Source organism: Aquarana catesbeiana, linkage group LG05 (assembly GCF_042186555.1).
Source record: "Aquarana catesbeiana isolate 2022-GZ linkage group LG05, ASM4218655v1, whole genome shotgun sequence".
NCBI classification, from domain to species: Eukaryota; Metazoa; Chordata; class Amphibia; order Anura; family Ranidae; genus Aquarana; species Aquarana catesbeiana.
The window spans coordinates 124,415,505-124,437,347 of NC_133328.1; the positions used below are offsets into that span (position 1 = coordinate 124,415,505).

General features: G+C 36.3%; 2 protein-coding genes across 2 annotated transcripts; both read left to right on the forward strand.

Annotated features, from left to right (window-relative positions):
- Positions 1 to 805: 805 nt before the first annotated feature.
- On the forward strand, positions 806 to 3,971 carry HOXA13 (homeobox A13). The gene is made up of 2 exons (XM_073630157.1): positions 806 to 1,524; positions 2,731 to 3,971. Exons 1-2 carry the CDS (start codon positions 879 to 881, stop codon positions 2,973 to 2,975), a joined length of 891 nt encoding a protein of 296 aa, XP_073486258.1. The 5' UTR covers positions 806 to 878; the 3' UTR covers positions 2,976 to 3,971.
- A 10,610-nt stretch (positions 3,972 to 14,581) lies between these two features.
- HOXA11 (homeobox A11) lies at positions 14,582 to 20,484 on the forward strand. Its single transcript, XM_073632675.1, has 2 exons — positions 14,582 to 15,992; positions 18,971 to 20,484. Exons 1-2 carry the CDS (start codon positions 15,329 to 15,331, stop codon positions 19,201 to 19,203), a joined length of 897 nt encoding a protein of 298 aa, XP_073488776.1. The 5' UTR covers positions 14,582 to 15,328; the 3' UTR covers positions 19,204 to 20,484.
- The last annotated feature ends 1,359 nt before the right edge of the window (positions 20,485 to 21,843 follow it).

Sequence of the window (21,843 nt, forward strand, 5' to 3'; positions counted from 1 at the left end):
AGAGAGAGAGAGATAGATAGATAGATAAATCTATATCGATATATATATATATATATATATATATATATATATATATATATAGATAGATAGATATATATAGATATATATCATATCTATATATATAAAAGTCTTCTTCTGTGTGTACATAGGTGGGTTATCATCCATGGCTTATCCATATTTTATACTACATGTGTAATATGCATACACCCTAACCCATAGTTCTGAGTATGTGTATATATATATATATATATATATATATATATATATATATATATATATATATTTCTTCCTGTATGCATGTACATAGGTGGGTACATGTTTTCTTGCCCATAGATCCATAAATGATGTGATTTGGGGGTATATAGTGAATAGGTGGTCTTGCATTCCTCTGTACTGTCTCTAGACCCTTTTAATAAATAGGTCTTGTATAGTTCTGTGTACAGAATGCTATATGTATTACCAACAGTAGTTACGTCCCTTTCAGCAATAACGTAAGGCAATGTAGAGACACTTGATTGATCCTGATAATGATATTCTGGGATGTTCTGACAATAGAGATCAGACACAAGTCACCCATAATAAAGTGAAGGAGAAGGCTGTGCAGGGAGCACACTGTCGGTCGGGTGATCGGTGTACACGGTGCTGTACGGACACATCGCTAGAAGTAGGAAGGAGGAAAAAAAAATGAATTATCTTCATTCTGCTGCTCTGTGGTTTATCAGCTGCTTTGCATATCACGTGGGTGCCGTCAGCCAATCAGGTGGCTCGGTGTGCGAGGCTGGCGCGTCAGCCCTGGTTAGTCTGAGAGATTTCCAATGTGTTTTTTCAGTCTTTGGGGCTTTTAAAAAAGAGCCACTAGTCTCAATGCTGGCCGGGCTATGACAGCTTCAGTGCTCCTCCATCCACGCTGGGCCGAGCCGGTGATGTTCCTCTACGACAACGGCTTGGATGAGATCAATAAGAACATGGAAGGCTTTGCCGGGAGTAACTTCGCCGCCAACCAGTGCAGGAATCTGATGGGACACCCGGCTCCTCTGGCCCCCAGCAGCGCCTACCCGTCCAGTGAGGTGCCAGTGTCCGGCATCGCGGAGCCTGTCAAGCAGTGCAGCCCGTGTTCCGCGGTGCAGAGCTCCTCCAGTGCCAGCCTGCCCTACGGCTACTTTGGCAGCGGATATTACCCGTGCAGGATGACACACCACAATGCCATCAAGTCCTGCAACCAGCCCTCCTCCTTTGCAGACAAATACATGGACACCTCAGTCTCCGCCGGAGAAGATTTCCCATCCAGAGCCAAGGAGTTTGCTTTTTACCAGGGATATGCCACAGGACCTTACCAGCCGGTGACCGGCTATCTGGATGTGCCTGTGGTGTCCACTATTGGGGCGCCGGGGGAGCCCAGGCATGAACCCCTACTGCCCATGGAGAGCTACCAGCCCTGGGCCATCACCAATGGATGGAACGGGCAGGTCTACTGTGCCAAGGATCAAGGCCAGCCTGCCCACCTCTGGAAATCCACTTTACCGGGTAAAAAAAAAAAAACTATTTTTATTTCATTCAAAAAATTGCATTGGTTGTGTTTAGTTTTATAATACTAGGGTACCATTAATTTTATGTATAACTAATCTACTAATCCTTATTTTCATGGAACAAATGTGTGTGTGTGTGCATAATGTGCATAGGTATTTATAAAGAAGTGTGTATGTATGTGTGTGTGTATATATATACCGTATATATATATATACACACACACATATATAAAAATAATCTCTCTCGCCCTATATCTGTTATATATATATATATATATATATATATATATATATATATATATATATATATATATATATATATATATATTAATATACACACATTTTTTTCTATTTATATACATATACATTTTTCTGTACACACGCACACACATATTTTTTCTTTAAATATATGTATGTGTGTGTGTATCCATGTATATATAATATATATACAGAGAGAGAAGAGATTCACTCACACAAATATGTTTACATGATGAAGAAAGAAAGAAAGAAAGAAAGAAAGAAAGAAAGAAAGAAAGAAAGAAAGAAAGAAAGAAAGAAAGAAAGAAAGAAAGAATGACGATATATATCTAGATAACAAAAGTCGAAAGAAAGATAAATATATGGATAACAAAAGTAGATAGCTGGATAGTAGATAGATAGACAGAAAAATAAAAAGAAAGAAAGAAAGAAAGAAAGAAAGAAAGAAAGAAAGAAAGAAAGAAAGAAAGAAAGAAAGAAAGAAAGAAATATAAATAACTACATAACAAAAGTAGAGAGAATGATAGTAGATAGATAGATAGGTAGATAAATAGATAGATAGATAGATAGATAGATAGATAGATAGATAGATAGATAGATAGATAGATAGATAGATAGATAGATAGATAGATAGATAGATAGATTAGGTTGTCTAGACCTTATATAATTTTTACTGGTAACTATAGTTATAACCATAAACCTGGTCTAGGCTTTTTAGTGTGTGTTTGAATTCTGGCTAGCAGACCAGTTTGGAGTGCAGTGATTTGTTAGTCCTTGCTGGTATTGCTGGTATTGCTGGTATTGCTGGTAATAGAAGGGTCTTGGATTATAAGTGATCCAGCTGCAGCAGCCTATGGTGTGTCCATGGATCCTATAGATGAGGTTGCACTGTGCTGGTGAATGGGAGTTTGCACACACCCTAGTGACCTGTCCTTTCCCTTTTCAGACGTAGTTTCCCATCCTTCAGACGCTAATAACTACAGACGAGGGAGGAAGAAGCGTGTCCCATATACTAAAGTCCAACTGAAAGAACTAGAAAGGGAATATGCTACCAATAAATTCATCACTAAGGACAAAAGGAGGAGAATATCTGCAACCACCAACCTGTCGGAAAGGCAGGTCACTATCTGGTTCCAGAACAGAAGAGTCAAAGAGAAGAAAGTCATCAATAAATTGAAGACCACCAGTTAATAATGGTCGGATTACATTTGGGAAGTGAGCAGGTTCTGACGTTTGGAACTCATCTATTCTGCCCCCAGATCACAAGGTCATCTCCAGGTCCTCTGTATATGGTTCTAAAAAACGATTGATGGGGGGAGGGTCAGGGAGAAATATTGCAATGTAATTATTTTGTGAAGGCCAGGACTCACATCTTGCTGGAGGTTAAACAGCGCTAAAACGACTTGTGGAATTGTTGTAAACACCCCCAAAAAAAAAACGGAAAAAAGAAAGAAAAAGGGATCTCGATGAAGCATAATAAGACATGTAGCCTTTTAATCAAGAATCGTTTTAAATCGAGAATATCAGTCTTATAATTGCGCGTTGAACCTTGAAACCAGACTGCATGTTGAGTGACTGCTCAGGTAACTTATAGATGTATCTTTTACTGTATGCTTACACTATACATTCTGATATAAGAGGAGTGTCATTTTATGTAATTGAAGAATTGTACAGCGTTTTTTGTGGGGGAGGGGGTGGCAGTGGGCAATGGTAATACATTCATGATTTTAATGTGTAGGGATTAGGATTAGGAGAAGCAGTATTTTCTAAATGTTGCTTCATCCTAAGGAACTGATGTGTTCACGTACAGCTCACGATTTTACATAAGTGAAATATTTAAATTGCAAAACAAATAGCAAATCAACCGGTTTTTACCTGTACAGAATTGGGAATTGGCAAATGGACTATACATGAAGCAATCCGGTTGTGTATATAGATATGCCTTTAAAAATAATACTGAAAAAAATCATCTTAAGATATTTAAAAGTGAAGTTTTTTTTCTAAGATTGGTATAAATTATCATTTTTTAATTTTTATTTTCTGTATGGTTTGTATTCGGCCGCAATAGAAAATGGTAGCCAATAATTTCAGCACTTTTAACTTAATCATTTATTTGAACATTTGTTTCTTCTTTACTCACTCTAAATATTATCATGTAAATAATAAATTAGCGCACTGTGAACATTATTTGTGCACCATGAATTTTATTTTGCTGATAAAAATATACATTAGTATTTAGTAACAATATAGATAACTGTGAATAAGCTGAATTTTGTATTGTGTGAAACAGCAGGGAGATACAACTTCAATTACTGTGCTAGATAACCAATTGATCAATAACTTAGTTTAGTTAGTTGCCAAAAATTAATATCAGGTAAATAAATGATATTGTACATATCATCACATTGGACTGAATCAGAATATGGTATGGTCACATGGGTAATGGAAAAGCAGCTGTAGAATGGGAATTTTACAATTACATTACAGCTAAAGCTGTGGGTTTTTTTATGTTTTTTTTTTTTTCAAAAGCTTTGTCGTTTGTTGAAACGACTGGATTGGAAGGCCTTAAACCTTGACCTTGACAAAAAGAGACAATTTGTGACCTTGACTTCTGACAGCTCATGAATAGGCATCTTTGGGATTAGTAGATCAATAGCGCCATCTGGTGTTCAAACACATATTTGCAATGCTGCTGGTGCAAGAACTATAAATGCTGGTTTATGTTAATGTCTGAACTTGTAACCTAATAATTCATATTAATTACAAGTTTTATTGAAGTTTATTCGGCTGTTGTGGTTTACTTGCATGACATAAAGTATGTGCATTTGGCAGAGAGCAATTTTTGGTTAAATCTACATTTTGTATTAATATCAGGGGTCTTAGCTGTTTGTTTTACCGAATATTTATTTGGAAGGAACAATATTTAATAATCATAAACAATCATATTTTAAATAGTCCAAATTGTTAAGATTTTTTTTGTTGTCCTCCTATTATTTACTGGAATATTTTTTTTATTTTTTTTTACAAGTCACATTGATCTATATTCGGCCTATAGAAATGCTGCATATGTGTATTTATAGGAAAATAAACTTTTTTTGCAATTAGTGTTACATATTATATACAGCATACTGAGGGATGTTTTTCAGGTCATGCACAGTGGCATCATGCTGCTTCTACTGGAGTTTTGTGTTTGCTTGTAAAAGCAGCTCAATGTTATCCTATGTGTCCATACACATTAGAACGATTAGAGGCATATTTTACGCTCAGCGTTTAGAGGCAGGTAAAAAAAACCTTCTGGTTTGCGTTTTTGATTAGAGTTCTCTTGCAGAAAAAACATTATACTCCTCAACATGTGTTTACAATTGAGAACTGGCGAATTTTTAAGCCCAGTGTGCATGGAGCGGGCAGTTTGATGGGGCTAATCTACTCCCTGAAAAAAACTGTGAAGTATACCAACTATGATATTTCATATTTAAATTTGAAAAAATACAAATTTATCCCACGTATTTTGTAGTGTTCTTAATATAAAAGGCTAAATATAAGCACCTCTTTACAGAAAAAGTAAATTTTATCATGTCCTTAAGGTATAATGAAAATGTCTTTTCCCCTTTTATTTAAATATCAAAACATAGTTTGGAGACTATGGGGTCGATTCGTAAAACTGGAGAGTGCAAAATCTGGGGCAGCTCTGCATAAAAATTAATCACTTCCAGTTTTTTTTTTTCAAAATTTCTATTGAACAAGCTGAAGTTAGAAGCTGATTGGCTACCATGCACAGCTGCACCAGATTGTGCACACTCTAGTTTTAGTAAATCAACCTTTTTGAATCACATATTAATTTACTAGAATGAGCAAATAATTAAAAAAAAAAAAGGTACGCACTTTTCAATCCTTTTCAACTTGAACTTGAGGTTCCCCTAAGACCAAGCACGTGTCTATGCTGTCTAGGTACTGCCTTGCAAAAAAAGCCGCCTTTTTTTGTTTTCCATTGAATATCTGAACCAAGTTAAACAATTTTCATTAGCGAGAAAGAAGCATTCACTAATTCCAGAGAAGACAACCCCTGATTGGAGCAGCATGTTACTTTTGCAATTAGTGATTGGGTGTTATTGTTTTTGCCTTCGTCCCTTTATCCTAAATTCTCCTGTCATTCTTCTATAGCTTGTTTTTCTATTAGTTTTTTTTTTTCTTTTGTAATGACGGCTCCATGCACACTGGCTTTAAATGATACATATATCTATGTACGTGTATGCATTTGTGCGTGTTTATATATACATAGGTTAGTGTAGGGAGCTGATTTACTAAAGGGGTTGAGAATCGCCACTCAATATAGGGGTTGATTTACTAAAGGCAAATCCACTCTGCACTACAAGTGCACTTGGAAGTGCAGTCGCTGCAAAGCTGGGGGGAAGATCTGAAATGAGGAGAAGCTCTGCTGATTTTATCATCCAATCATGTACAAGTAAAAATGCTGTTTTTTTATTTTCCTTGCATGTCCCCCTCAGATCTACAGTGAGGGCACTTCCAAGTGCACTTGTAGTGCAAAGTGGATTTGCCTTTAGTAAATGAACCCTATAGAGTAGGTGTGCTCACCTTGAATTCTGTGCAGATTAAACTAAAATGTGATTTTGCATGGATAATGAAATGAACACTCACTGAATTTATGTATTGAGTGACAATTCTTAACTCTTTTGCTATACACACATATATATATATATATATATATATATATATATATATATATATATATATATATATATATATATATATATATATATATTAAAACAGCTGAGAATCCATCTATTTCTATATATACATAAATAGAATAGGCGAATAGATGGATGATACTTAGCGCTCTCTCTCTCTCTCTCTCTCTCTATGATATATATGACAGGCAAGCGCAATCATAGCATGCATATCTCATTCATAGCATGCATATATATCCTCTCTCTCTGATATATATATATATATATATATATATATATATATATATATATATATATATATATATGTGTGTGTGTGTGTGTGTGTGTGTGTGTGTGTGTGTGTGTGTGTGTGTGTGCGTGTGTGTGTGTGTTCTCAGCTATTTTGATATTTATCAAAATAGCTAAGAATCATATATATAGAGAGAGAGGAGAGAGAGAGGGGATATATATGCATGCTATGATTTTGCTTGTGCTGTCATATAGCCAAAACTATAGAATGAAATTGTTGTCTCTTTCCCTTTTAGTATAACTTCCCGTGTGTGTGTGCAGGAAGAAGGAAATCGATTAATGTGTGTCTCTAGCAGACAGCCAAAAATATTGATCCATATGAAAATAAAAGTAAAAAGGGGATGGCAGATATCCCTCGTTATATTGTATATCATCCTAAAAAGTCTCCACAGTGCTCTAATGTGACAATCCACTGTGTAACTTTTTTATTTTGCAAATACTTTTAACAACGAGGCAAATGTGTCACTGCTGTCCAGCACTTCGCAAAGGAAATTAATATTTCACCAGGGCATCCTCGGGACAGCATTAAAAGATTACTACAGGTTCAAGTTTATTAGTTATAAAATACCATGGTATTCATATAATTGCAGACTAAACAACTGTTGACATTTTACATATGCCAACGAGTTAATAAAACATCCATGCATATGATTCACACGTTGGAGCTCCTCGGGGTAGTGAACCAGTTTTTAAACATTTTTGTAATGTAGCTGAAATGTCCCTAGATAGGAAGGAAGGCAAAGTTTTGTCCCAAGTACGTCGTTTCACGTTGTGCCAAATTCCTTCTCATATCAGGACTGTCTCCAGGTTGTATACATAACAAGCGAGGTAATTACATCGCACCTAGAATATTAATGCACATCATAAACCATTGTAATTAATGATGACAGCCCAAAGACTTGGCGCTCACATTAGGCCTTTTTGTATAGGGAAAGTTCCCTTTCTTTCTTTCTTTCTTTCTTTCTTTCTTTCTTTCTTTCTTTCTTTCTTTCTTTCTTTCTTTCTTTCTTTCTTTCTTTCTTTCTTTCTTTCTTTCTTCCTTTTTTATTTTTCTTGCCTCTCTTTTCTTTTTTCATGTTTATTTTTTTTCTTAACATTGCTATTTATTTATTTTTTCCCTGATACTATCAACCAAGACTTTGCTTCCCTCAAATGAATCTCCGCTCGTTGTGCGCATTTTACTCATCCTTTTGTAAGCCTGGATTCATTGTCGCTTTATCTATGCTTCCACAATTCATTGCTGCGCTTCTTTGTCTCCTTTTTTCTGTTTTCAGTGTCAGTGTCAGCCTGATCAGAAAATCTGTTATATTAAGCTCCTGGCTATAATAGTTTCCATCCTGAATTTTACTGAATTAAGGCTAAATATTATTATCAAGGAAGAGGTATTATAAAACAGGCCTAAGCTTTTTTTTTGTGTGTGCAGAAAGCAAATATACAGCCTTTAGGACTTGATATTATTGAGGACACTGCTTGGTTCTATTTCTATGTGGTTCCATCTACAAAGCAGTGCTAGCATTACTTGTATGCAACAACGTCCCCTTCTGGATACATAAGGGAATTGCAGACTGCAATAGCTCTTACATTGGGTGGAACTTACATTTACGTAAACATATTGTTGTTATCATTTTTTTTGTTATAATTGTAGTATTAAGTTGATTGACATTATTTTCTTTATGCATTTGTATATTATGTATGTTTGGAGGGGAGGGAATTCAATTCTCGTGTATAAATATGCAAAATATTTTTGAGCCCAACAATGTCAATTTTACTTAAAAACTGCATTTCAACTGTCATGGTTATCCTGTATGTTCTGAATCTCATTTATTGATTGGTCTGGACGTTAGGTCCATAGCTGGGCTTTATACTAACATACGATTTATATTATATTTGCCCATACTTGTACACCGTTTGAATAACCCTCGGTTTCTATAACTGCAGGATGGTAATTCCCTTGCTTTTAATAAAACAAGTAATATTGTTATTAGAAGTAATTATATGCTTTGGATATTATATAGCATGTATGATAATAATAATATCGCTATTAACCAAAAACATAAACATAATGTACCGTCATCCAATCGACTTGAAAAATGTATGATAAATAATAATTTTGTATTATGAACGTATGTGTGTATATTGTCCAGACATAGAAAAAGGTTTTGTAGCTAATTTACTAGTATGCCTAAAAGTAATCTACTTTTCACATCATGACAACTTCTATAAAAATATCAGTAAAAAGGTAATATATATATATATATATATATATATATATATATATATGTGTATATATATATATATATATATATATATATATATATATATATATATATATATATGTATATATATATATATATATATGTATATATATATATATATATATGTATGTGTGTGTGTGTGTGTATATATATATATATATATATATATATATATATATATATATATCCAAGCAGTATATTCTTAAATAATGAGAATGTTAAAATAATTTAATAATATTACGGATGCCAATGTATTTTGTTCAGAAACTTTTTTTTATTAAACCAACAGAGTAATTACAGTGGTTTGTTAAACAGAAAAAAAATGACAGCTGTCATGTAAAGTATTATTGTTAAAATAATGCAGTAAAATAAACATATAAACGTGAGGTTTCATATACAGCCATTATAAAAACGCCAGTAGCGTGGAAAAACAATCCAGGGAAATGGCATTGCCATTAGAAAGTGCTTGTTGGAAACTGCATTACATAATATACAATTCTATTCAAAGAGGAAGTCTGTGTCTTAAATAAAAGGATGATGCTTTGCCCAGAAACATCTTGTTAGTACAGAGCTATTGCTAGCAATAAAATGCTGTAAAATTATATACTGATTAGAGACTCCAGTATTTTCTGATCTTTTCCATTGTGAAGCTTGCTACCCCTAGTGGAATAGTTTTTAAATAGGAAGAAGCATGAGCTTTCTTTCAATATATTATTTCAGAGGGATAAAACACACCTTGGAGGTCAAGTTCAAGGCATTACATGTACTTGCAATTACCTTCTGATATAAGGAGACAACAATAATTCTTTGCAAGGCCACAGGAGTCCATGATATATACTTTACATTGCTGTCCCTCTAACTTTCTAGTCCCTCTAGTCCTATCTACAAGCTAATTCATATCACCCCCACACAGAAAAAAAAATACTCACAATGGCATATTTGTGTCCTATTCTTGTACCAGTAGGGGGAAAAAATACATGTACAAAATCCAAAGGCTGATTCCATAGGTAGTGCTTTAAGGCGATGGTTTAGTATTTCAATGGTTCTTGTTGCCACATATGTGGAAAGCAGACTATTCAGTGCGTGCCAGACGGTCTAGACTGCTCGTTTTCACAGCCCCGCAATTGCCTGCAATAATCTCAGACTTGCACCTGTAAATGGCCACTAAAAAGAAACTACTATATATAATTAACGTATTAGAAAATGTGCACGGTGGACCAGCATATAGTTCTGGGCTCTTTAAGAAAAACTAAAATGGATTTACTAGCTCAGAAACCGCAAACTAAAAATAAATAAATAGAATTAGAAATCACAAGTTAAAATGTATACCCTTTACCCATGTTAACTATTATAACAAATTATATATTTTCCAACAAATAAATGTAGAGCTACGTTATATGGAGGTATGTATGTTGATAATGTGTATTATGTCCAGTTATGTGCGTCTGTTGTTATGCATGGATAAAAAAAATAATAATTTTGGTGAACCTTTTTTAAGAAGCTCATGCCAACCTATTTTTTAAATTTATTTTTCATTTTTTTTTCATTTTTATTTTCCATTTTTTCCAATCCTACCACGTATGTGTGTGGTGTATGTAAGATAGATAGATAGATAGATAGATAGATAGATAGATAGATAGATAGATAGATAGATAGATAAATAGATAGATATGTACAATATTGATTTGCTGAAAGAGTTAAGAATGTGTCGAATATTTACACAAAAGAAGACTTAAGATTAATTTCAATTATCCAATCATGTGAAAAGTAAACTTTTATTTAATCAGCATATGATTGGAAATGGTCAGAGATTGGATAATTACATTGACTCTTCCTACTTTTTTGGGTGAACATCCTTAACTCCTTTAGTAAATCAGCCTCAATATATCTATATATAAAAAATAGCAAAGCATTTCACCCATGATCTATAAGGACAACTATTCTATGAAAAGTAAGAACACACACACACTGATATTAACTTGACTTTAGATGTTAAGTGTAACACAGCAATTATTAGATGTTGTATCACATTTGTCCTTTTTTTTTAAATAATACAACATTTTGAATCTTGAAAGGGTGTTAAAGGGTTAATGAGATTAGCTATGTTACTATGGTCATTTGACCGCCACTTTCATGTGATATGGCCCTGATTCAGAGGGATTTGTCTTGCTAAAAGCATGGCATCCAAACAAAGGGATGGCGAGCAACAAGCTCATTTCTCGCTGCAAGTACCGACACAAGCTGCAGCATGCATTCCGAGTGATCACACAACAACACAATGCGGAATATTTCTGTCCAGGGCAAAGTGAAAAAAAAAACTGAATCTGGTGATACTCCTTGTGTCTGTATGATCGTGTGGAGAAGCTGTTCTCCATGGATGTGGAATAACAAGTCCCAAGGCCAAACTGTCCTTTATTGTTGGTAGAGGTCTGTATGTTAAGGTCAAATACACGAGTCCAGCTAAGCTTTCACACACAAGAAATGATCAGATGATTTTTTTTTCTGGTTCTAGATACAAACACCAAACAAAGCCAAATTACAGGATCCACACCTAACAAGACCTCCAGAATTAATATGAGGCATATCTGCCTTATCTCTTCATCTTATATTCGACCACTGCTCATTTCTGCAAGAACAAAGGATGTGAAAGCATCTCCCACAGGCATGTCTGTAAAGAAAAGCAACGACCCCCCCCCCCCAGTACAAACCTTACTGAAAATGGTACAGGGATGTCAGTGAATTTTAAGATGTATGTAACATGTGGAGAGGACGTCAGAGATTGCATGTAGGTGGCGTCTCCTGTGAGTCTCTGGCCAGGACCAGCCATGTCTGCTCTGCTCTGACACAAGCTGAAGTTGACTGCCAAAAGTGCCATAAAACCGCAGGTCAGTCTACAGCTCTGCTCACTTCTACTGGACGAGCCGACTTCAATTAGAGCCTTAAAAGCCCCAATACAAGTGGAAGAATTTGTTTTCCTTTTCAGAGGCGGGGCAAGCCTTGGCAGTGGTGGCGCCTTTGTCTCCAATCTGAAGGGACATCTATCTATCTATCTATCTATCTATCTATCTATCTATCTATCTATCTATCTATCTATCTATCTATCCTTGATTCCTTTTAAGTTTTTTTTATCTATCTATCTATCTATCTATCTACTAAATGCATGTACATTGTATTGTTAAATACCTATTAAGCACACACACACAAACATACAATATGCAGAGAAGTTGTATTCTAAAATCTAATTAGCGATACCTACTTATTGCATCCTAATGATATCTGGTGTATGTTGCAGCATTTATGCTTACCTGTATACTAAACAAGTACACATATATGAGCTTAATTTCCAAAGGAGTCGCTTGTATTCACTCTTAATTCCCTTTAAATACCCAATAATGTTCATGCAAATACAAAAAAGTAAAAGAAACATCCTCTGATTCTGTTTGGGTATTTAAAGTGAACACTGACTAGGGTCAAAATCACATTTAAATATAGGCTATAAGTCCAAACACAAAAAAACAGACAAATAAATACACATCCTCAAGCTTGCAGCATTTGTGCTCACTTGTGTAAGATGCAAGTACACAAAAATGAGCTGGATTACCAAAGGAGTCACATGCACCCTAGCCTTAATTCCATTTAAATACCCAATAGTATTTCACGGAAATTTAAAATCGAGACATCCTCTGATTCTGGTTTGGGTATTTAAAAGGGAGCACTGGCTAGGGTGAAGATAACTCAAATCAAGGCTATAAGTGCACATACAACACAGACACATGATATACATTCTTGGCATATCAAACCATGCAGCATTTATGTTCACTGGTTTAGTAAGCAAGTACACAGGGGGTTGATATACTAAAACTGGAGAGCCTGGTACAGCTGTGCATGGCTGCCAATCAGATTCTAACTTCAACTTATTTCATTAAGCTTTGACAAAAAAAAACATACTTGGAAGCTGTTTGGCTTCTTTGGAGGGCTGCGCCAGATTTTGCACATTTAAGTAAATCAACCCCATAAATGAGCTCAATTAGGTTTAAGCCCAGTGTGCATGGAGCCTTAAAGAGTCACTTGCATCTTAGTCTGAATTCACTTTAAATACCCAATAATGTTCATGCACATTGACAAAAAAGAAACATCCTTTGATTCTGGTTGGGTGTTTAAAATGAGCACTGGCTAGGGTGAAACTACTCCTAATAAATCAAGGCACACGCAAATATAAGTGCACACACAGAACAGACACATAGGGGTTTATTTACTAAAGCTGGAGATTGCAAAATCAGTCTCACTTTTGCATTGAAACCAATCAGCTTTCAGGTTTTATTGCCAAAGCTTAATTGAACAAGCTGAGTTTAGAAGCTGATTGGTTTCCCTGCAGAAGTGAGACTGACTTTGCACTCCCCAGCTTTAGTAAATAAACCCCACAGATACATATCTTTGACATATCAAACCTTGCAGCGTTTATGTGTGTAGTATGCAAGAACTCATACATGAACTGAATTGTTAAGGAGCCTCATGCACCCTGGTCTTTATTCCCTTTAATTACCCAATAATGTTCATGCAAATTAAAAAAAAAACAACAATCCTCTGATTCTGTTTTGGTTTTTAAAGTGAACATTGACTAGGGTGAAACCATTCTTAGTACATCAAGGCTATAAGCACACACAGAAAACAGACACCAAGGGGTTCATTTACTAAAGCTAGAGAGGGCACAATTAATCACAATTCTGCAGAGAAACCATTCAGCTTCCATTGCTAAAGCTTAATTAAACAAGCTGAGGTTAGAAGCTGATTGGTTTCTCTGCAGAATTGTGACCAACTGTGCCCTCTCTAGCTTTAGTAAATGAACCCCATATGTACATATATTTGACATACCAAATCTTGCAGCGTTTATGTGTAGTAGGCAAGAACACATACATGAGCTGAATTGTGAAAGGAGCCTCATGCACCCTGGTCTTAATTCCCTTTTTAATTACCCAAAAATGTTCACCAAAAAAAAACAAAAAACAATCCTCTGATACTGATTGGGTATTTAAAGAGAGCACTGACTAGGGTAGAAAATCACTCTTGGTTATAAGCAGACACACACAACAGACACATAGATACACAACCTTGGCATATGAAACCTTACAACTATTAAGCCTCTTTTTGTGATATGAAGCTTTATGGTTAAGTCCAGTGCAGTGTAAAGTGATCAGACCTGACCCTAGGAAGGAAATAGCAAGCTGCATTTCGGTTTCAGGCAGAGTGGGGGAAGGGGCACTGTGCCTTCTGTTAGTCGCACTGCACATTCCCTTGGAGCATGGGGTCTGCCCCACACATCTTGCCACTCTATGCAGCATAGACAGTTTGTATCTATGCCTTTACATTGCAATCCTATGGAAAAGGGTGCACAGGCGACTTTACTTCCTAATTGCAATCCTATGGAAAAGGGTGCACAGGCAACTTTGCTTCTTAATTGCAGTATGGAAAAGGGTGCACAGGCAACTTTGCTTCCTAATTGCAATCCTATGGAAAGGGTACACATGTGACATTGCTTCCTAATTGCTATCCTGTGGAAAGGGTGTACAGGTGACTTTGCTTCCTAACTGCAATCCTATGGAAAGGGTGCACATGTGACTTTGCTCCCTAATTGCAATCCCATGGAGAGTGTGCACACGTGACATTGCTTCCTAATTGCAATCCTATGGAAAATGGTGCACAGGCGATTTTGCTTCCTATCTGCAATCCTATGGTAAGGGTGCACAGGGACTTAGCTTCCTAATTGCAATCCCTATGGAAAGGGTGCACATGTGACTTTACTTTCTTACGCAGATTCGCTATGTTCTTTTGGCACAGGCTGCTTCTACTGTTATTTCAAGAACAGGGAAGTGCCAGGGAGTTATGGAGGAAGACAAAGAGTTTAATGTTGCACTACTTAGGAATGATAGATAAATATAGCATGAGGGATGTCTTTATTGCGCCCTGCCTCCACAGTATCCTCAGTCCATACCCAGGCATGGCTCTAGGAAAGGCGCTGGATGTAGGAGCTAAAAAAAAAAAAACATCATGAGTTACATTTCAGATTACATGCTTCTATGAACCTAGCAAGTGACGATCTGTTGCTTCCCTTGAGATGGCTACAAAGAAAAAGGGTCCATAGTCGCAGCTTGTCAATTTCAACATCTGATCACATGACCAGCACCTCCCTGCTAAGGATGGGGATAGATTTCCACGTCAGCTTACGTCTTCAAATTTCTACTTCACGGATCTGCTTCAAAGAGGCAGCTGCATTAGAGAATCATGTTAAGCTCAGCTAATGCGGACAGCCCGAGGTAGCCTAATGATGGATTTTGATGAGCGTGTTCCTTGTTCCTCTAACATGTATTTGCCAAGTTGCACTTACTACGTCTCGGGTCCAGATTTCTCCAGCCTTCCTTCCTTTCTCCCCCAAACCCCATCTTCTCGTCCCATGCCCTATTCCTATTCTTCCAACCTACCCCAGGTACAGCCTGTGAGAGAGGTTACCTTCAGGGAGTATGCCATTGACACCTCCAGTAAGTGGCACCCCAGGAGCAATCTGCCCCATTGCTATTCAGCAGATGACATTATGCACAGAGACTGCCTCCCTGCCTCCAACACTGCCAGCATGGGGGACATGTTCGGCAAGAACGCCTCCAATGTCTACCACCCCAATGCCAACGTCTCCTCCAATTTCTATAGCGCAGTGGGCAGGAATGGGGTGCTGCCACAAGCCTTTGATCAGTTCTTTGAGACAGCCTATGGCAGCACAGAGAACCAGAACTCGGATTATTCCAGCGACAAAAACTGCGACAAACTTCCCGGACCTTCTGCGGCAACTTCAAGTTCGGAGCCGTGCAGGGAGACAGAGGAGAAGGAGAGGAGGACGGAGAGCAGCAGCAGCAGCCACAGCAGTTCGCAGTCATCTTCCGGCAACATAGAAGACAAAGCCAATAGCTCGAGTACGTATGAACACAGCAGCAGCAGCAGCAGCAGCGCCTTTGCCTGTCACAGGCTCTGCAATCTAGCGCACCGCTGGTAAAAATTTTATATGCTGTTTTATAAGCATATAAGGTTTATGGAGGGCCTTTAGATTTCCCCCAACAAAACTTTGTTATAAAAGGCAAGATCACGTGTTTAGCACTGAAATTGGCCGTGAAAAAACAGCGACCAATGGATGCCTTAAGACAATCCTTCCCCTTTTTTTTCCCTTTTAAAACTCTGGGGTCGGTTTTGTAGAGAATAGAGTCAGTAAGAATGTGCGCCAATAAAATGACACACAAAAGCAAGCCTTGCATGCTTTGATATCAATGTGATGTTGCCTTGCCTTGCCAGCAGGACGTATCTGACACTTTTGGGGGGCTACAAGGAAAGGCACGGGTTCTGTCTGGGCAAGCTGTAAAACCTTGGGGGATCAGCAGCCCAAACTCATTAGACTTAGATATTGTGGGCGCTTAGACAGACAATGTGGGGCTTAAATTGGGGTTTAGGGGTTTAGGGACAGTCTGTTGTCAGAACATTTGTGTTGAACATGTCTGCGAAGGTCCTCATTTACTGGTAGTAGTCACTGACATTTAACAGGACTTGTTCTATAATGATGAATACACATTAGTTTAACATTATAGAACAAGTCTACTTGAATGTGACCAACTACTACTAGCTGTTACACATTAGGGAAAGTCTGTTGTCTTCCCTAAGAATTAACATTTGGGTTGAACATGTTTATGAAGGTTCACATTTATGCAGGTCACTTGTAGCATTCACTGGCATTTAACTGGACTTGTTCTATAATGCTGAATAAACATTAGTTCAACATTATAGAACAGGTCTAGTTGAATGAGGCCAACTACTACTAGCTGTTACACATAGGGAAAGTGTGTTGTCATCCATAAGAATTAACATTTGGGTTGAACATGTTTATAAAGGTTCTCATTTATGCAGGTCACTGGTAGTAGTCACTGGTATTTAACTGGACTTGTATTATAATGCTAAATAAACATGAGTTCAACATTATAGCACAAGTCCAGTTGAATGTGACCAACTACTACTAGCTATTACATATTAGGGAAGGTCCGTTGTCATCCCTAAGATTTAATATTTAGGTTGAACATGTTTACGAATGTTCTCATTTATACAGGTCACTGGTAGTACTAATTGACATTTACCTGGACTTGTATTATAATGGTAGTAAACATTAGTTCAACATTATAGACCAAGCCCAGTTGAATGTGACCAACTACTACTAGCTATTAAGCATTAGGGAAAGTCACCCCTAAGCATTAATATTTTGGCTGAACTTGTTTATGAAGGTTCTCATTATACAGGTCATTGGTAGTAGTCAGTGACTTTTAACTGGACTTGTATTGTAATGCTAAATAAACATTAGTTGAACATTATAGAACCAGTCCAGCTGAATGTGACCAACTACTACTAGCTAATGGGTTACCCATAAGGGAAAGTCAGTTGTCATCCCTAGAATTAAAATTTTGGTTAAACATGTCTGTGAAGGTTCTCATTTATGCAGGACACAGTGATAGTAGTCACTAACATTTACCTGGACCTGTTCTACAATGCTAAAACAACATAGTTTTAACATTATAGTATAAGTCCAATTGAATGTGACCAACTACAGCTAGCCATTGACTTACACATAAGGAAAAGTAAATTGTCATCCCTAGAATTATCAATTGTGTTGAACATGTCTGTGAAGGTTCTGACTTATGCAGGTCATAGTGATAGTAGTCACTGACTTTTACCTGGAACTGTTCTATAATACTAAAACAACATTGTTTCAACATTATAGAATAAGTCCAATTAACATGACCAACTACAACTAGTACAGGGAAAGTCAGTTATGCTAGGTCCCAGATTGTAGTACATTTTTAAGTCTATCTATCTATCTATCTATCTATCTATCTATCTATCTATCTATCTATCTATCTATCTATCTATCTACGATGTCTTTTATAGCTGACAGATAAATGCACACTCTTGATGAATGCCTGCATGTATTTATACAACAATATGGGCAATATATATATCTATATATATATAAATAAATATGTAAATACATGCAGGCATTCATCAAGAGTGTTCATTTATCTGTAAGCTATGAATAAACTGTAGATAGATAGATAGATAGATAGATAGATAGATAGATAGATAGATATACATATACATATATTGTCCACGTTCTTCATAGCTTACAGATAGATGCACACTCTTGATGAATGCCTGCATATATTTAATATATTTACACACACACACACAGATATATATATATATATATATATATATATATATATATATATATATATATATATATATATATATATATATATATATATATATATATATATATATATATATATATATATATATCTGTGTGTGTGTGTGTGTGTGTGTGTGTGTAAATATATGCAGGCATTCGTCAAGAGTGTGCATCTATCTGTAAGCTATGAAGAATTTGTATTTGTACAATGAGATTGGCAAATTCTTCACCAATCTCAAAAGCTGCAAACTTTTGCACCCTTATGAAATGATTGGTATCACATAAAATATTAATTATCTTGTACTTGCACTTCTTGTGGTTCCTGTGAAATGCAAGGCGTCAATGTGCAAGTTCATAAAATATTCCTGTAATACAATATCATTTAGCTCCTCGAATACTATTAATAGATTATACTGTAGTTTCTACTGTAGTAGACGAGCCATAAAAAATATATAATCAGCAATATAAACAGAAGCTGTAAACACGTTTTGTTTAATAGAGCCCATAAGTGCACTACTTTTTAACTATTTATGCGCTGGGTTTGCGTGTAGTGCTGCTGGGACTCTGAACCCCTCAGGGTACAGTGATTCAGTAAATGACTTTTATTGGAGAGGATTGTAAAGCACACTATTCCACCATAACAGTATGGTATTTGTTCTTGTTCCACAGGTGGACAACGTACCCGTAAAAAGAGGTGTCCTTACACCAAATATCAAATTAGGGAACTGGAAAGGGAGTTTTTCTTCAGTGTCTATATTAACAAAGAAAAAAGGCTGCAGCTTTCACGAATGCTGAATTTAACCGACCGACAGGTCAAGATATGGTTTCAAAATAGGAGGATGAAAGAGAAAAAAATTAACAGGGACCGATTGCAGTATTACTCCGCCAACCCCCTCTTATGAGAGTAACTACGTTTTTCCCGGATCTGGCAAATACTTTTTTTTTGTTGCTCACGACAAGGTCAAGCCACAAGGTTACATGTATGTGGATATGCGTGTAACTTACAGACATTGGGAAGTACCATTTGTTCATGAACAACACATCTGGAGCTCCTCTGCCTCTGATCTTGTGTCTGGACATGTGATGGGGAGGATAAGGGTAGTAGTGCTCCTTCCATTTTCTAGCACCATATGCTTGGAGAAAGGCAATCACCAACTATTGGCACACATTTTTTGGGTTGTGTGTATGTAACTGGACAAGGGATTTTTTTTCAGTCTTGGTACAGATTCTAAAAAGGACCAATTTCAGTGCTCATATTCGGTTATCATGTTGCTATCTGTGATCACCACCGCACCATCCATAACAATCCAATGTACTGTTCCAGAAGCTGTTATTATTGCAATTGAAATCAATAGGGCATGTGGTTTACTGGTTAGCTTAATTTCCAAGTGCCCTACTGTGTTGGTTCTTTGAGCACTCTTATCAGTCACAGCTAATGTCACTAATGTGGTCTAAAGAAATATGCACTTTGTTTGCTAATATCAATCTTTGTCTAGGACTGGCCTGTGGAGTAACCACAGAAATATTAGACAAGTCCTCCATCCTATTATGATCTATTCCAATCAACTGTGCAGCCAGACAATGACATAACCATCATACACAGGAAATGATCAATAATCTTCAATAGTATATATCATTCCTTTATACCAAAATAAAGTCAGATCTATTATTTTAATCTGAGTTTATGCGCCCAGTCCATAGATTATGTTTAGACTTAAATCTCATTTAAATATATATAAATCCTTAAGAAAAGAACCAAAGTTATTAAAAGCAATTATAACAGATATTTGAAAATATATATTAGTTTATGGGGACACGATGCTCTATTTGTACTATATCTGTTTGAATGTATGTTTCATATGTTAAGTGTAAATAAATGCCATTTCGTATTTCATTCAACACGTGTTTTATTTACACATTTTTGTTTTATTATTATTTTATAGGTTTTTTTCCCAATTGACCATCTTCAGATTTCTTTTTTTTTAATTTTTCTACACGTTTGTCTTTTATACTTTTTTGCTTTTGGGTAAATGAGATATTTTGTCACAGGTCATGCAGCTAAAGGTTATTTTATGTCACTGTTTACTTACAAATTCATATTTGATATGTATATAGAGTTTGTTCCATGCAGTTTTGGTGGGATGCATGTAAACAGCAGGAGAGCACACAAGACAAATAAAACTGGTTGGAAGTACAAAACTGTTACCTTGCGTTGCCTTCTTCTATACATATTAAAGTTACACCTGCAATATATGATTAATAATCTGCAGACTGCAGGCAACGTGCTCCCACTTTTAATAGATTTCTCCAGTAAATGCTGACGCTGCAGTCTCAGCCTGACGAGGTCACTGATTGAGAATTATTGATTGAAAGATGGATTTCATTTTCATAGCTATTGTCTGGCGTATTCTTTTTAGTGGCCTAGTAGAAGGGAAACAAGGCAGCGAAGTTGCACCTAAATAACCCATGTTTTGCTGTTTATACTCTCTTTCAATGCATCATACATAGGTTCGTTGGCTTCCATAATTTTTAATACTGGCCTGTTTTTCTTTTGTTTTGAATGCAAAAGTCAATATTTAAGGACTCCATTTAATTTTTTTTTTGGTCATAGCCTGTTTGTACATATTTTTTTGCAGAATGGCTATCTGGCTTTGAACTTCTATGGAGCTATTGTTGGACATTGCACATAACCTTGAGTGTCTAGGATTCTGTGATCCTCTATTGTTTACAGAATTCTTTGGAGTTTATATGTCATTGCAAGAGAAATGTCAAACATTGGCCAGGCCGAGGCTTATCTTTATTTATAAAAAAAAAAGTTTAGTGCATTCATTCTCTCTCTCTCTGGCAAATACAAAAAGGTCAAAATTGCACCAATAGTGTTCTAAAACAAGGAAGGAGAACTAAAGAATTAGGTAGAAGAATGTCAAAGAGAAGTTTACAGGATATTTCCTTTCTGGGTTAAATATTAACTGGTTTCCCTTGCAAATGCTCTAGACCCTAGAGGCCTGCAGTTTATCCGCCAGAGTCTTTGGTCTCCTGACCCAATAAAAGCTCATGCTCTGTGTTGCTAAGGCAATTCAGCAATAAACCGTGTCTGTGATTTGTGATTTGCATATTTGGAATGCAGGGCTATAAACTAAACACAGGGTCTGCAGCCATTTTTGTGAACGTGATATCAGTGCTTTCCAACAGTTGCTTGAATGGACTCTCTAGCATCTCCTTAAGATGACAACAACAGGGAAAAAAAAGAGGAGAAAATAGTTACAATTACATGGAAACGGATTGGCCACAAGATGGCGTTGTCCAGATCAATGTCAAAGCCGCTGTGCCAGGAGAAGCCAATGCTAAAATCTTGGCCTTTGTTCTCTTCTTATCAAGCGAGGAGACTACAGAGAAATTACAGTTTTTTTTTGTCTCAAGAGCAAAGTTTGTCAGTCACTATCTGATTAATGCAAGCTTATGCTTTTGAAAATACACGTTTAAAATGTAAAAAATAAAATAATTGTGATGGACAAAGCAGCCAAGGTAAGTCACTGAATGCA

What these genes read in the sequence shown, in the direction of transcription:
- HOXA13 (XM_073630157.1), top strand. Translation starts at nt 879, where the DNA reads ATGACAGCTTCAGTGCTCCTCCATCCACGCTGGGCCGAGCCGGTGATG. An exon ending in CTGGAAATCCACTTTACCGG is followed by an intron (nt 1,525 to 2,730) that starts GTAAAAAAAAAA and finishes TTCCCTTTTCAG; the next exon opens with ACGTAGTTTCCCATCCTTCA.
- HOXA11 (XM_073632675.1), top strand. Translation starts at nt 15,329, where the DNA reads ATGCGGACAGCCCGAGGTAGCCTAATGATGGATTTTGATGAGCGTGTT. An exon ending in AGACAAAGCCAATAGCTCGA is followed by an intron (nt 15,993 to 18,970) that starts GTACGTATGAAC and finishes CTTGTTCCACAG; the next exon opens with GTGGACAACGTACCCGTAAA.